This window comes from Lutjanus erythropterus, chromosome 6 (genome assembly GCF_056507025.1).
Source record: "Lutjanus erythropterus isolate fLutEry1 chromosome 6, fLutEry1.hap2, whole genome shotgun sequence".
NCBI lineage: Eukaryota > Metazoa > Chordata > Actinopteri > Lutjaniformes > Lutjanidae > Lutjanus > Lutjanus erythropterus.
Window position 1 is genome coordinate 18,625,449 of NC_139322.1, and position 15,665 is coordinate 18,641,113.

General features: G+C 39.8%; 1 protein-coding gene across 1 annotated transcript in view; it reads right to left on the bottom strand.

Moving 5' to 3' along the window:
• The window catches only part of LOC146325141 (sodium- and chloride-dependent creatine transporter 1), a 29,961-nt gene extending 15,216 nt beyond the window's left edge, over positions 1-14,745 (bottom strand). The window contains exons 1-7 of the mRNA XM_084720979.1: positions 14,656-14,745; positions 11,572-11,871; positions 4,398-4,529; positions 3,976-4,312; positions 3,280-3,412; positions 1,841-1,975; positions 1,621-1,724 (exon numbers count right to left, since the gene is read on the bottom strand). Of these exons, the coding sequence (XP_084577105.1) occupies positions 1,621-1,724; positions 1,841-1,975; positions 3,280-3,412; positions 3,976-4,312; positions 4,398-4,529; positions 11,572-11,871; positions 14,656-14,686 (1,172 nt within the window). The 5' untranslated portion in view covers positions 14,687-14,745. The remainder of the gene's footprint in view (positions 1-1,620; positions 1,725-1,840; positions 1,976-3,279; positions 3,413-3,975; positions 4,313-4,397; positions 4,530-11,571; positions 11,872-14,655) is intronic.
• Positions 14,746-15,665: the final 920 nt, after the last annotated feature.

The following is a 15,665-nucleotide window of genomic DNA, read 5'->3' on the forward strand; positions in this document are numbered from 1 at the left end:
CTGATCATGTTGGAAATCAAGGAGTGAAAAAGAACCAAACACTGAGGCCTGAGCTCTAAATGTACTATACATTGGCGTTTGCCAGCAGTTTACTGTATATGCACAGCTCCGCAGTTATTCCAGCTATTCCTGGGCTACTCTAAGTGTGTGTGTGAGAAACAGAGCTGACATACCTCAGAATCTTTACTCATCTTTCAACTTCCAATTAAGGTCAAGGCAGAGAAAAAGTCAGATGGCAGGATATTCACGAGGCTCCTCCTATTGTGGACATTCTAAATATGCAAGCAAGTACTGAGATTTACAAAAAAAAACAAATATCCCCATTACTACTATGGAGCTATCTACCTTGTAAGGGACTTAACATGTTGACATATCTGTCTGTTTAGAGTAAACACAAGCAAGTTCATGAACCAGCCTACAAAAACAGCTACGGTGAGGCCAGCTGTTTCTAGGAACAGACAATGTAACTCAGGTCTGCACTTCAGTCCTCCTTAAGGGCCTAACTGACCTTCTGTTATTCCAGTTCCTTCCTACACCAATTTAAAAACAACATAATGAAATGACTGACCAAAAATAAAATAGAGCTTACTGCCTATTCAGGGAATGAGGACTCTGCTGTGTTTCTTTCTGGCAACCTATTCGCTTCTATTTTAATCAGGGCGGGAAATGGCCTTACAACTGAAATGCGAGTGCAGGAAGTCTTTGGGCCTTCGATCATAATTCCTGGCACACTCACAGTGTATTCAAGTCTAATGGTTGTTCTGGTGGCCAGAGAGCAGCACAGCACCTTACAATACAATACATTCATTCAAAGCATTTAAAAGGACATTTTAAGGAAAACAGTGACTGATCTTTGTGGGTGCTTCATATCATTGTTAAAAAAAGACAGACTGTAGGGCTGTATCTGACTCAGTCGCATCAGATTTGATTGTTGAATACAAAAACTCAGGTTTTAATGCATTCCTTCATTATTCGTGATGTGAAAACATCAAATTTATACAGTCAGAGAATGTAAAAATGTGTGTCCTGTTGGGCTGGACAATTATATATCAAATCCAGTATATCAATATTATGGCAATATGAAGTGCTACATTCAGATCGTAGAAGAAATCTTGTTCTCCAGATGTAAGAAAAAAGTTTAAAGGTTTAGTGAAAATAAAAATTGTGATGCAGAAATGATCACTCCCACTATCATGATTCATGTTGTTTTTGATTGATTTTCAGACTGTTTGCAAAGTTTGCAGCGTATCATGCTAATGCAATGCTGTGCACAATAACACAGCTAAAAACACAAGAACCAAAACTTATTTACCTACCAGTCCACCACAGATTTTACCTTTTTTCATCAGTTAACCTCAAGTGCATGCTGTCATGTGGATTTTTTTTTAGCAAAGACGCCTGCTGCAGCAATTTAAAAAGATATTTATATGACTCCCTGTATTTATAATTCTTCATTGAAATGTTATCCCTGTGCAAAAAACACCCTGACTCGACTTGAAGAATCTCAGCCGACTGAACGGTCTCTGACTGATGTTACGACTCAGCTTGTAGAGGGCAGCTCTAACAGACTGAAAGACAGAGTGAAAGAAAACTTATTTATGTAAATATGTATGAACTCACTGGTAACAGTTGTTATGGAAGCGGTTGTAGCTGCCCAGCGCAGTCAGGGCGCCCAGTCCGATGGCATAGGAGAAGAAGATCTGAGTGCCGGCATCAATCCACACCTATCACAAATGGAATAACCTGAGCAATGTTTCACAATCTGTTGACCTGTGTTTCTTAAATGCTTATTTACAATATACTGCTACACAGAAATGTGCGGCTTATGCTTAAGTTGTACCTGCGCTTCTCCAAGTTTAGACCAATCTGGTTTCAGGTAGTAAACAATCCCATCTAAAGCTCCAGGTAGAGTGACTCCGTGGGCCAAAAGAACGACCAGAACCAGGTAGGGGAACAGAGCTGTGAAGTAGACAACCTACAGAAAGATGGAAAAAGAGAGCTGTGAAGTACACTTCTAAACACTGTAGGAACAAATTTGTAAAGTACACATGGGGTGGGGAGGTGAAGTCTGAGGGTTATGCATTAGAAGTTGCATTAAGTGAAAGTAGAAAACTCCACAGTACACCCTTAAAACATTTAAACTCCTCAAATTACATGAAGTAAGTACATAGAAAATGTAGTTATATGATGAATTTAGCAAACTAGCTGGAAAAGTTTAGTGCTTATCAACATGGTCCATCAGCTATGGACCTAAGTATGTTTTTATCACTTTGATTAAGCAATTACCTGCTTTGCAAATACTCAAGTCTTAAGTAGAAGCCCATTAGGTCCTTCCTGTAGTAGACGTGTAATGGGCCCTGTCATGTTACATTGAAGAAAAGGTAGCCTGTAAATGGAAAGCCAGACAATTTGTAAACCTCCTGCAATAGCAGGGGTTTTTGGCAGACCTTTTCAGAAGGTATTTTTTGTCAAGTTATGCTGAGAAAGCCGCCCCCCGCTACCTAGTAGAAGCATCAAGTCCCCTGCTAAATCAGTATGGTAAGACCAAAGTAGCAAGAAAGCACATATTTGCCTTGATCTAGGGTGAACATGGGCAGAAAAGCCCCTTTCCAGCTCTCAAACATCTACATGGTGGAAAGTTACTAATCGGCTTACAGCTGGCTGGTCGGCTCAATCTCCTTCATTATTTTTTTTCCCTTGCGCTATGAGCTTTGGCTACTCTTGAGACACAAGTATGCAAACACAGACATCTCCATGTGCTACAGAATAAAGATGCATTCATTATGCTAATGTATGAGAATACACACATAAGAATAAAGAAAGGGCATCTTATTTTAACTACTGAATGAAAGTCACTCTGAACAATGTGTATGTACAGTATAACAAGGATCTATGGATTATTTAAAGATTACAGCCTTACTGAGCCATTAAGCTGTACATATACAAAAATTCACGTGAGAAAAGAGAAAAAAAAACAAGTGGACATGTTAGGAAACGTTCAAAGAATACACATGTGTGCTTATTTTTGTGTTCATATGTGATTCAGTCTAGACACTGATCCTCTCTCTATACCAAAGCTGATTTAAGGTCAAAGGGCAAAGTGCTGCAATTATTCAAACCTTTGCATGAAGCCATGCAAATATTAGTTTGCACTGCATAACCCGAGAGTGGCAAGTAACATGTCACGTACAGTAAACGTTTTAAGCTGTAGCCATTAATCTGCACTCCATAAACCCAAACAGTGACATGTAACATTAAAAATTATGAATTGTACTCTACCTTGCCAGTAGATTTAACTCCTTTCCACATGCAGAAGTAAACAATGATCCAAGTAGCTATGAGACACAGTACCATCTCATAGCTGATGTCACCAGGCTCATGCAGCCCACCAGAGAGACGGAGCACTTTACGTCTAGGAGGAAGAAGACAACAGAGTGCCCATTAAACCGAAACAAATTCGACAGGATCACTGTAATCTGAATTATATTTTGCAAGTCATATTTGGCTTTCATATGCATTGTACATGTCATATAGATGCCAGAAAAACAAAATAAATGTTTGTGACTGAAATAAAAGAACATCTGAATGATCAGTATAAAAGTCAACATGACTAGAAATAGAATGCACACAAACAGCACACTGTTAAGACCATTATAATTTAAGGCAGATGCTATTTGCACCCAGAGTGAAATAGCCAATGTGGCTACATACACCCAGGTATACATAGCCTTCCTAAACCTAAACAAGTAGTTTTGTATCATAAACTGACCAAGTGGTTTTGCTTCCTAAACATAATCAGGTAGTTCCGTACCCAGGTGCAAATAGATGGGTGCAAATTTTCAATTTGGCAGTAGATGAGTATATTCAAACCTGTACAGCTTTAAGTTTTGATAATAAAATTTCTTTTGTAAGCTTGCTGACACTGCTCAACTCCTCCATGACAATTCCCAGATAAGACATATCTCCATGACATACTCCCAGAACTCGATGACTGGAGAGCGCATGCCCTCAGCCTCTGTGCAGCTGCTGTTGAGGAGAAGCTGGGCTGAGGACAGGTTCAACGGGGATGTGGAGGAGAGGAGGTTGGAGGGGGCGGCAGCAGATGATGGCAGAGCCATCTGTGCAGCGCTGCGGTTGTGGCAGGCGCGGCGAAAGTCCTGTGTACAGTTGGGGGTGTTCCAGGGGTGTCCACAGGTGGCCCAGGGCAGCGGGTTGGTGAAGGAGTGGAAGAGAAAGTAGAGACCCCACACCAGAATCATGATGTAGTAAGTGTTACAGAAGAACACTATCACCATTGAGGCCAAGCCCAGACCTGACAGAGACAGAGGCGGTAAGTTGGGACACCTTTTTCAAAAAAATAAAAATGTCTCCTCAATGTGTTACACAGAGATAGGTACCTTTGAAGAGGGGTGCGATGTTCCAGGCAGAGACCCCTCCCTGCTTCATGAACTGTCCCAGTGCAATCTCCAGGAAGAAGACTGGGATGCCCCCGATGAACACAATCAGCAAGTAGGGGATCAGGAAAACCCCTGCAACACACGTATTCATCACATGGTCACATTCATCATATGGTATCTGAAGTAACGGGCATGTTGAAACACTGCTGTATACTGGGAAACACTTTCTACTGATTGGCCGAACCTTCAGCATAACTCAAAAACGAGCATTAGCAAAGTTTGGACATTTAACAGGAAATATATTACTACAGTATTTGAGAGGTTTATTTCCCTATCAGTAACATAACAAGAAGTAGAAGAGTGCTCTTAGAGGAGAGCTGATCTCTGCCAGGCAACGGATGGTGAAGTACCTTCTGCAATACCACCACAACTGCCAGATGCAACCAGTGGAGATTTGCAAAGTTTTGATCAGTGTTTTTGTATAGTATAGTCTCAGTTTTCTTTAACATGCATAAAATAGTGTAAAAGTATTGTGACTGTGTGTCCTGGGTTTGCCTAATTGTATAAACTTAATTAGGAAACAATAAATGGGACGCTAAGTCCACACTTCTCAATTTAAACTGTTTAACACTAAATTTATTAAGAATTTGTTTTTTTGTTTTTAAACATTTTGTTGTAACACAACACAGAAAATTAAGCTCGTCCCTTCCTCCCTCTCCTCTCCAAAACAAAGAAGAGTTCAATCCCACTGATTGGTCCTTCCTGGTTGCTTTAATCCTGGACTCTTACCCATATCATCATATAAACCTTTGAAACTGCTTTGTGTTGTTCTCTGTATCCATACATATTCTATGTAAATTGTGTCAATTTTGATTATAGCAGTTTTTTTTGTTATGCTCTGTTACAATTAAAAATAACCAAACTAAACTAAACTAAACTAAACTAAACTAAGCTTTTAAAAATGTGAATCATCGCAACCACAAAAGATCCTTGGTCATCAATGTGCACAAAAAAACATTAAGGTGATGGTTTTGGTAGTAAGCGAGATTAGTCGTGGACAGATATGCAGATGGACACACACAACCAAACGCATGACTAATAATGGTATCGAATCAATAACATCCTTGTAATCACGCTCAGCCACGTCACATATTTGGCATTCTTTATGCTTCAAATAGCAGTTGTCTAAGGATGAGATGGTCAGTAAATGAATAACATGTTACATTTAAAAAGATAACTTTAATTTAGTTATTCTGAGACTTTAATGTCATATGTCGCATTTGCTAGACAAGTGTGTTTTTATTGTATGTCAATCATTTTAATTAAGAGATACAAATTATAATGGTCCACTAACCTGACCTTTGTGCTAATAGGGAAGCAGAAATTGGTAGCAAATATTAATTATTTAGTATTTTAAGTATTTTTTATGGGGAAGGGTCGTGCAACAAAGGTCTCAAGCTGGATACATTGTGATTACATGGTCAGACAGATTTTATGGTCTAAGTATGGCCCTTGTCCACACTTAAATAGAGTTTGACTCACACATGAAAATATGAGTCAGAACATTTAATTTGTTGGTGATCGATCTTGGTTAGTTAGATTCATTCATTCATCCCTTCATTCATTTTCAAATGGAGAAAACTGGAGAAATAGGTTAGCATGAAAATTAGTGTAATAATCATCAACATCTACAAGGCTTGAGATAATTAAGCTACTCACATTTAGCTGTTCATGTTCAAATTAATGGTGAGGTTTTATCTCTTAATTTTTAGAACCAGACTCACTAAGACCTTCATGTCTAATACGAGCAACACTTTAACAGTAGAAAACATGAGGTAAAAGTCATGTTTATCAAGTTCTTAAGGACACAAGCTGCACAAACATTGGTATGGCTTTTACTAATCAAACACTCGACACAACAAGAAACAGTTGAGAGGAGGAGGAAGCAATAAAGGGCAAAAGAGCGAAAGCCAGGGAGGAGGACAGACGAGACCACAGATAAGAGATGCATTGAAAGTGTATGTGGGAGATAACTGCATCGTCTCCCATTCCACAAGTGTTTGAGCAGTTTTCATCAGCATTGTCCTTGAACTTGAAAGCTCCATGGAGGAGTTATTAGTCCTGACAGAGACATCTAGGACTTGTTTCATTTTGATTAGTAGTCGTTTGGCTTGTTAGCAATCGGTTTGTGCTAAGTGTTTTCTGTTGATAACTATTAACACTTTAGTTGATGGGGTGTGCATAAAACTGTCATTACACTGTCATGACACCTGTCATGAACATGAAGGAGTCTTTATTAATGTTAATGATTCTTGTCATTATGTGTCGTTCAATCAATTATGTCATTTTTGATACAAAGGTGAAATGATTTGATGTCTTTGACAACTTGACATTTATAAAGCCAGTAATGTCTTTGTTACAACAGCTTGACATTAATCAAGACAACATAACCTGTCAATGTTTTTGACATGACAACATGACATTATCAAACTTAGAGGAGAAATCTGTAATATATTTACTGTAATAAATCATAAAATTGCCATGATATGTCATCAGAGGTTCAGGAAACATGGTAAGTTGAAATACTGGCCTCTCTGAAAACAACGCCACAGCCACAGTGTCCTCCTTTGAAATGTCTATTTTGGGCCAGAATAACTGTTTTAGTTTGCCCATTTTAATTAAATGCAGAATGTGGGCGAATAAGTGTCTGTTTATGAGTTCTAGGATATCATTAATAATCTTTTAGAAAGAATGGATGTTTATAAAAGGTTGTAAAAGGAGTCTGGCAGACAGTAAGACAGTCAGCCAACCCCAACTCCAGAGTGTGTATATTAAGAGAATTAGGCTTTTGTTTTTCAGGATAACAGGCTTAATTTACATTGACAGACAATTAACAGTCATAAGCAGCTGATCAACTTACAGTGTAGGGCTCACTGTCACTTGTTATATTGAATTACAATAGTGTGCTTGTCCTGCGCTCCTGCAGTGTTCCTGCAGTCTGCTTGAGCTTCCCTGAGTCTGGAGAGGAGGGGGCAGAGAGAAGCAACTCGCTTCAACTATAGACTATATATTAAATAGGGTTTTAACCTATTTAACACAAAGTATGTTTCCAATTTGCTATTTGAACTACTGCACTAACTTCTGGACACACAATTGCTACATACTGCTCCTTTAGAGAAACTGTTTAGCTTTATGAGTCTATTATACTGTCATATGTGGTTGGTAAAATAAATTACGTTTACACTTTTGGACTTGGACATAAAGGTGTCATTTAGTTTTATAACACTGTCAAATGCTTTTGTAACAGTGTCATGAAATATTTCCTGACATAATTTTAACTAAATTGGTACCATTCGGACTTGCCATAAAGATGCCATTAAATGTTTTAAGGCCAGTTTGACAGCAGACCACAGTACCAAGGTGATTTAGCTTACAGAGTTACCTGACAGATAGAAAGCAGTTAGCTAGTTTACTTGTTGCACAAACAGGCTAACCACTGTCTGCTGTGTGAGCTAGTAGGCTAGCTCACACAGCCCCCCCCCCCGACTCTGTAAACAAAGAACATGGTAAATTAGCAATAACAGGGGACAAGTCCTCCACTGTAAGTTGATCAGCTGTTTATAAGTGTCAGCTGCCTGTCAATGTAAAGTTAAGTCTGAAAACAAAAGCCCACTGCTTCCAAAATACACACTCTGGACTTTGAGTCAACTGACTGCCTGCCTCACCGCCTGCCAGATCCCATTAACATATTGCTCAATTAAACCGTGATAAACAACTACGCCTGGTACAAGATTAGATAAAGATTTCTAACGACTAATAAACAGACATTCACTTATTTGGCACCCAAAGACATTTCAAACAATGTCAACAATGTCAAACTTGACACATAAAAGTGTCAAAAATGACACTTAATGACAACAGTCATATACATTCATAAAGACTCCTTCATGTTTATGATGGGTGTCATGACATGGTTATGACAGTGTAATGGCAGTCTTATGCACAATCCATCAAATACAGTGTTACCACATAATCTCCTTTTGGATTATCATACTGTAAGGGAAGCTTGACATGATCAGGGACACACAGGAGAAAAAGATATATAAAAAAAAAAGGCGGCATAACACATTTAAGTCACAATATCCACTTGCAATGATCTGCTTTGAGTAATAACATTAGTGGGTGATGCCACCACAGTGCGCAGATGGGAGGGAGTCACATGACCAGCTATGACGCAGAGCAGAGAGAGGCTAAGAAGAAAGGAGGGAAAGATGGATACATCACAGGAGAGGGAGGCAGGAAAACTGGGACAACACTGTGGTAGACGAGGTCTAACAAATACAAAAATGACACAACGAGGCCTCGACCTGGTTGTCTCCACAACAGAGTTATTGATTGACAATTTGTGCCTCATTCAGTCCATCATTCTTTATGTCATTCTGTGAGAGCAGAGGGCTGTAGCCTTATAAGGAAACATTTGTGAGCGTGAGTCTAAAAGAGAAAGGGGTGGGAGAGCGCGAGAGAGAGACAGAGAGAGAACAGGAGAGAGATGCAATGGGAGGCGTGAATGGAATGAAAATGCTTGTGCTGACATACCCCAACATATTGGCCAAATCATCGAGGAACTGCATCCTTAATAGGCTTAAGTAAAGCCACTCTAATCATAACTGAGGCACATGAGGCCTAGCAGCTGAGTTACAAATAAATAAATAAACGAGATTTGCGGAGCATTAATTCCATGCATTTACAGTTCATACATCTAGCAGCGTCTCCAGTGGAGTGCGTCCTTGTTTTCAGCTGTGACTAACAGTGCCAGCCCTTATCTGATAACGTTGTTTTGTTACAAGGTGTACCCTGGGTCGGTCAAAGACGTAAACTGAAACACTGTGGTGGATGTGACTGTGCTGACACTGAGGGGAAGGAAGGACGGGCGCAGTCACAGTCACAGGACGGTTATTGTGTGACATATCCATATGCCTCCTTATCAGGAGGTGAGTGGGAGAGAGCACCTTTGTATGCTACATGAGTGCTGGGCAGGAGCACAGGGGGTGGACTGTGTGAGGCAGGCCATTGTTATACGATACCAGAAGGTGGGTATCAGAGGCACGGGTCACAAGACACATACACATGAGGGAGAGGGAGGGCTGGACTAAGACAAACACACACATGCACACACACACCTTCAGTTTTATTTCAATGAAACACCTCATAAGGAAATAGCAAAGCGGGTAGGGCACAGATAAGAGAAGTCAAGGCTACTGTCAGGACAGGTTACTATTGGACAAATTTGCATGAATGAAAAAAGACAGGATAGAGGGAAATTTGTACAACAACAAAAATAACCTTATATGCCAGTTGGAGAGCTGTGGGAGAACTGTAGGACACTTTGTACTGCTAAATCTGTCTGTGAAGCAGTAATAAATACAGTAAATAAACTGAAACCACGTGGGTGGGCACGGCTTTGAGCTACGTGCTCACAGCCACACAGGCCCTGCTCTCCCCACCTATTATGACTGTTACAGTGTTATGTCTCGCCATGCTGTCTTTAATTGCAGTCCTACCAACTGTCAGAGTTCATCTAAAGTGTTATAAACTGAGTTAAAGCTGAGGTTGGCAGTTTATTTTTGGCGTCATTGAGCTCAAAATAATAACTTAGATAAGATCCATAATATCCGTAAGATAGTTGATTGTTGAGTCTCATTCCCAAAATGTCAGTTGACGATGTGGGAGTGAGACTCAACACAGTAAAGAACAAAAAAACTGAGAAAACTCAAAATTTAAAGGCCACTTACCTCAATAGATATTTGAGTATTGATCCCAACTCGGACTTGTGTTGAAAAAGTTTTACAACCCCCCCATTTCATTCACTCATTGAGGTGAAAGTGACCAGTCCAAAACATATGTAATCTGCCACTGGTAAGGAGACTCAACAATCAACCAAAACTGATTACAATATCTGTGTCATTTATGTGTTTATATTATATTATATTTTTGTATGTTTACTTTTCTCTATTTTTATATTTCTATATTAATCCCATGGACCTGTGATAAATGGCATTTTGTTCCAGTACACTCTGTATGTGAAAGTGACAAATAAACAACCTGAATTGAAGTTAATGAACATGTATATATACTCTAATTACTCAATAACAGCAGCCCTAAATCTTTTTATTGTTTCCTATGAAAGATATTTCATCACATTTCAATGGTGCTGAACTAGTCAGCACGATCACTCGCCACAATAAAACTAGCTGAAGTTCAGTACTCAAGTTCCACCCTCTCTTACTGGATACTGGATACGGTTGGGGTTGGCAGACACACGGGAAAAGGAGAAGTTGCTGATATTTGCATATTTCCGAAATGTACTGATGCAGTGTTTGTGGCAGATGACATACTTCGTGTAGGTGAACCTCAGGGCCGTGTGCTGAGCCCCATTTTGTTCAACCTGCAAGGGTATGACTGCATCTCCTGACATGCAGAAAAGTGAATTACTAAACGTACTACAAAGAGTCTCTGTTTAATACTGATGCCTCTATATGACTTACATAAGCAAACGAGACCATCAGCAAGAAGACTGTTTGCACATGCTTAGGTCTAACTTAGGTCATGACTGCCTAACTTTACCTTTACTTGACACATCAGATTTACTACTTTACTACTAAAGTTTTTTCTTCTTTGTTTTTTTAAATATTGTGATGAAAATCATGGACTTGTTGTCATAGTGTTATTGTATCATGAGTTTTTGGTATCGTCACATCCCTGTCAATTTTGAGGACTAATTTGGGCCTCAGATTTTAAAGTGACACTCCTTAGGTTAAGGCTGCATGTCATGGTAAAAATGGTCATTTTTGCATCACAATTTTCGTTTTTACTGACAGAAATACTTAAAATCATAATAATATTGAACATTTTTGACATTTTTTGGGGTCTGTACCAAACAAACATGTTTTTGCGTCTCTGGAGAACAATATTTGCAAGTTAAGGCATCTCTGCAGCAGTACAGAGCTATATTATAATGAGTTTTCCTTTCTCAAAAAACTGCAGCTTCTGTGATTTGGTTACTATTTCGATTAATTGTGCAGCTCTACCTGATATATTCATTACAACGGTGTTCATTTATGTGCATTCATAACACATAAAGCTACAACAACTACACAGCGCTCCTGAAGCTCACCTCCACCGTTCTTGTAGCAGAGGTAAGGGAACCGCCACACATTGCCCAGACCGACAGCAAAACCCACACAGGACATGATGAAGTCCATCTGTCTGGTCCAGGTTTCTCTCTCCACCGCTGGTACTGCCACAGCCCCATTCCCAGTCCCAGCCGTAGACCCGTCCTGGGTCTGCGGCGGGCCGGCCCCTCCGCCCTCACCACACCCTGGGCCCGCTCCAGGCACAGGCACAAGGGGGCGAGCTGAGCTGCCTTCCTCCTCGGATAGGGCCCCTGCCTCTAACTGGGGGAGACTGATTTCACCTGGACAGGAAAAGATGTACAAGGAAGGGTCAGATGGAAGGAAACAGATAAGAATCAGTATATCTGAGTAACAATAATAAAATCTAATATAATATCTAAAGTATATGCATTCACATCGTCACATCACACGTCAGCACTGGAGAAAGATGAACCACAGTCTCTTGGACCAGACTTGCACTGAATGGAAAAGGGAGACTATGCGGTTTCCATTCATTGCCATACAGCGCCAGCACGATCGGAACCAATTATTACAAACGTTCACTAAGCCGTAACAGGGGTGAAATGCTGAATTTACAAGATTTTTACTGTGTTAAAACTGCCCTTACAGGGTTAATATTTAGGCTAAAATCATGTTGCAGTCGTATTGTCATCACTAAGCCCTCCCCCGATGTTCATTCTCTCTGCCCGTCTCGCAGACAGAGTGATTAGTGTGCTGCGGTACAACACAGCAGAGACACGCTTCAAGGTACATCTCAACAAGCTCCTCTGTCACCCTCAAAGCTTTCATTTTCTCTATTCCACATACACATCACTGATCGAACGCTTACACGACCAACATTCAAACACAGCTAAAAGCAACGTGTCACTTTATTAGTGCCATTCTATGATATCGGTCGACCACTCTGTGCTGGATCCAAAGCAAGGCAGTTGAATCCAGATCAGAGCAGTTTGAGGAGGAGTGTGAACAGTGGAGGGGAAAAGAGCAGGCTAGGTAAAGGATGTCAGCATCTATGGAGCAACTTAATAAGAAGATACATAGGACTGGGCACTATATCTATATTATGTTGTGATACGACACTAGATAATGGGTTAGATTTTAGATAGCGTTAAAACGTGATACAGCCTAATTCTTGGTTGCCTGGTTTTAAAGGCTGCATTACAGTAAAGTGATATACTTTTCTGGACTTACCAGAGTTTTCTAGCTGTTCTATTACTTTCTTTTACCCAGTAAGTCATTATATCCCACATTACAGATGATAAGTTAGCAAATATATCATTGTGTCAATATTTTGTGAAAGCACCAGTGTCCATATTGCACTTATTACTTACATATTGCATAACTTAATATATATTGCTGTTTTTTTGTTTGAATTTATGCTACACCTGCTTTGGCAATGCAAACGTCCCATGCTTATAAAGCTTTTGAGATTTGAAAAAAATCTAATGTTGGGTATAAGTATAGCCTAGTTTATGTCAAGAATAGAGCCCTAAATACTCAGCTTTCCATTGGAAACAAACTGATGTATGCACAGTAAGTACATAAGTCCAGAGTTGCAAGTAATGATTATTTTCATTCCTGCATAAGCCTGCACAGCTCCATGGCTTATTGAATTACAGCCATATTTGCGCATATTGTTACTACTGTTTATATTTTTATAGATTTTTTGCATTTTTTTTATGTTGACAAGTCAGATTTTTCAAATTTTTTACTTATGCTGCTGTTTTAACTCACAGTACTTACCTTAATCTTTATATATTTTTATTACCTTGCTTGTTCTTATGCTCCAGTACAGTACACCAAACTGTGGAAACCTACTTACAAGTGAACTGATTCTGAGTCTAACTGTCAATTAATCTGTGGACTATTTTCTCAATTCATCGATGCGTTGTTTGGTCTATCAAATGTCAGAAAATGGTGAAAAATGTTGATTGGTATTTCCCAAAAGCCCAGGATGACTTCCTCAAATATTTTGTTTTGTCCAGAACTTAAAAATATTCATATTATTGTCACACAAGAGTAAAGAAAACAGAAAATATTCACAATTAAGAAGCTGGAATCAAAGTATTTAGATTTTTTCTCATAAAAATTACTCAAATTAATCAGTTATCAATAGTTGTCAACTAAAAGATTAATCACTGCAGCTCTACATATAGCCCCTTTGAAATGTGGGAAAACAATTATAGTGTTCTTGGGTATAAATGTGGTTTATGACAAAAATATAGCCCTAAATATTCAGTTTTCCTTTCAAAACAGACTTTTGTATGTACAGTGCATGCCTTTAAGGATGAAACTAACATTAATTTACACTGTCAAGTAATTTGACGATTATTTTTCTCGATTAATTGATTAGTTGTTTGGACTATTAAATGTCAGAAAATGCTGAAAAAATGGTCATCAGTGTTTCCTCAAATGTCAAATCACTGTCATAGAAGAGTAAAAAAACAGAAAATATTCACATTTAAGAAGTTGAAATTGGACCATTTTGACTTTTTTTTCTCTTAACAAATTACTCAAAGTGTTAAATTCATTATCAAAATAGTTGGTGGTTAATTTAATAGTTGACAACTAATTGGTTTCATCATTCCAGCTCTAAATAAATGTGGGGGAAAAAAATCAGTTTTTCTTGAGTATAAATATTTTCTGTGTTAAGGATATAACCCTCAATAGGTCTCCTTTGGAATCAGACTTATGTATGAACAGTACATATAAGTCACCTAATTTTAGAGGCCTAAATGATGCTCTGATGACACTGAGGTAAAAATTGAAAATAATTTGTTTTAGCATTGAGTATCTCCTGTATTCACCAGGAGTAGCACCTGTTCAGCACCATATTAAGCTTCAAAATGCAGTTGAGTCAGCTCTGATGGGAGATGTATATTTAGATATCCTTAAGTGTATGTAAATTGGTGAGAAATACAGAGAGAGGCAGGTGAAGTGCAGCTGGAGTGGTGCTGCTCTCATAATGAATAATGTCAAAGGCTGAGGCAGGGATGCTCTTATTCATCAGCATGGTAAGAATAATACGGCATTATTAGGCAGTGGAGGTCACATATCAAACTCACCTGGGCTGTTCTCTTCCAACTCAGGAGACATGTTGTCGAATAGCTTGCGGCACGAGAATAAATGTTATTCTTTCAAAAAGGCAGCAGGCTGGCTGTCGGTTTGCTGGCCAGGGGCTGCTGAAGTTTAATAAATGTGCCTGGCTGAAAAGGCACCCGGCCGGCGGGGCTCACAGAGGCAGACACAGAGATGTAGCCACAGTAATGCAGTGCTCCAGTTGTCTTTTTTTGATTTTCTGAGTTTGTTATTTCGCCTTCTTGAAATTTAAAAAAAAAAATCGCAGTTTTTTTTTTTTTAAGATTATCACACGTTGGAGACCCTCAGCTCAGCTAAGAGATGTAAAAATTCACAGGGCGCCGCAGTCAGTTGAGCCGTTGACAAAGGAGATTCAAAAGCAGTCGACGAAGCACTTGAAGGTAAGCCTGAAGAATCTCATGGATGACAGTTAAATGAGAATTATACCGTGCCTTAGGGTGAAGATGTTTGGTTAAAACAGCCCAGTCAAAAGTCCATGAACCTGTGCGTGATGCGGCCGCGGCGGGTTCGACAGACGAAGAATGCGGTCTGCTCCACGGTCCGTTAGCTGTGACGGCCGAGCCGCTCCCCCCGCCCCCCTCCCACCGCCGGCTGACGTGATTGGCTGCAGCGGCTCGGTGCGGTGCGCACAGCATCAGCAGCACGGCTCCGTCAAAATGACAAGAGTCACAAGGATGGGTTTATTGCGCTGCATACGTCCTTGACCTGAAAATACACAAATAACTCCAGATAAATGCCCCAGAGCGACATCGGATGCCGTTTTGCTCTGGTTATTTTGCTCAGTCTCGAGATGGCACACCAGGGGCGTAAGACAGTGGCAGGCAGCGTGGTCGCACTGGGGCCCATGGCGTCGGGGGTGGGGGTGGAGTAGGGGGGCACATTGAGAGAACTGTCCCTTCAACAATGTGCTGAATAGAGAATAGGTTCTCAGAATGTGTCTGTGTTCAAAGAAGTCACAAAAAATGAAAAATGGTGC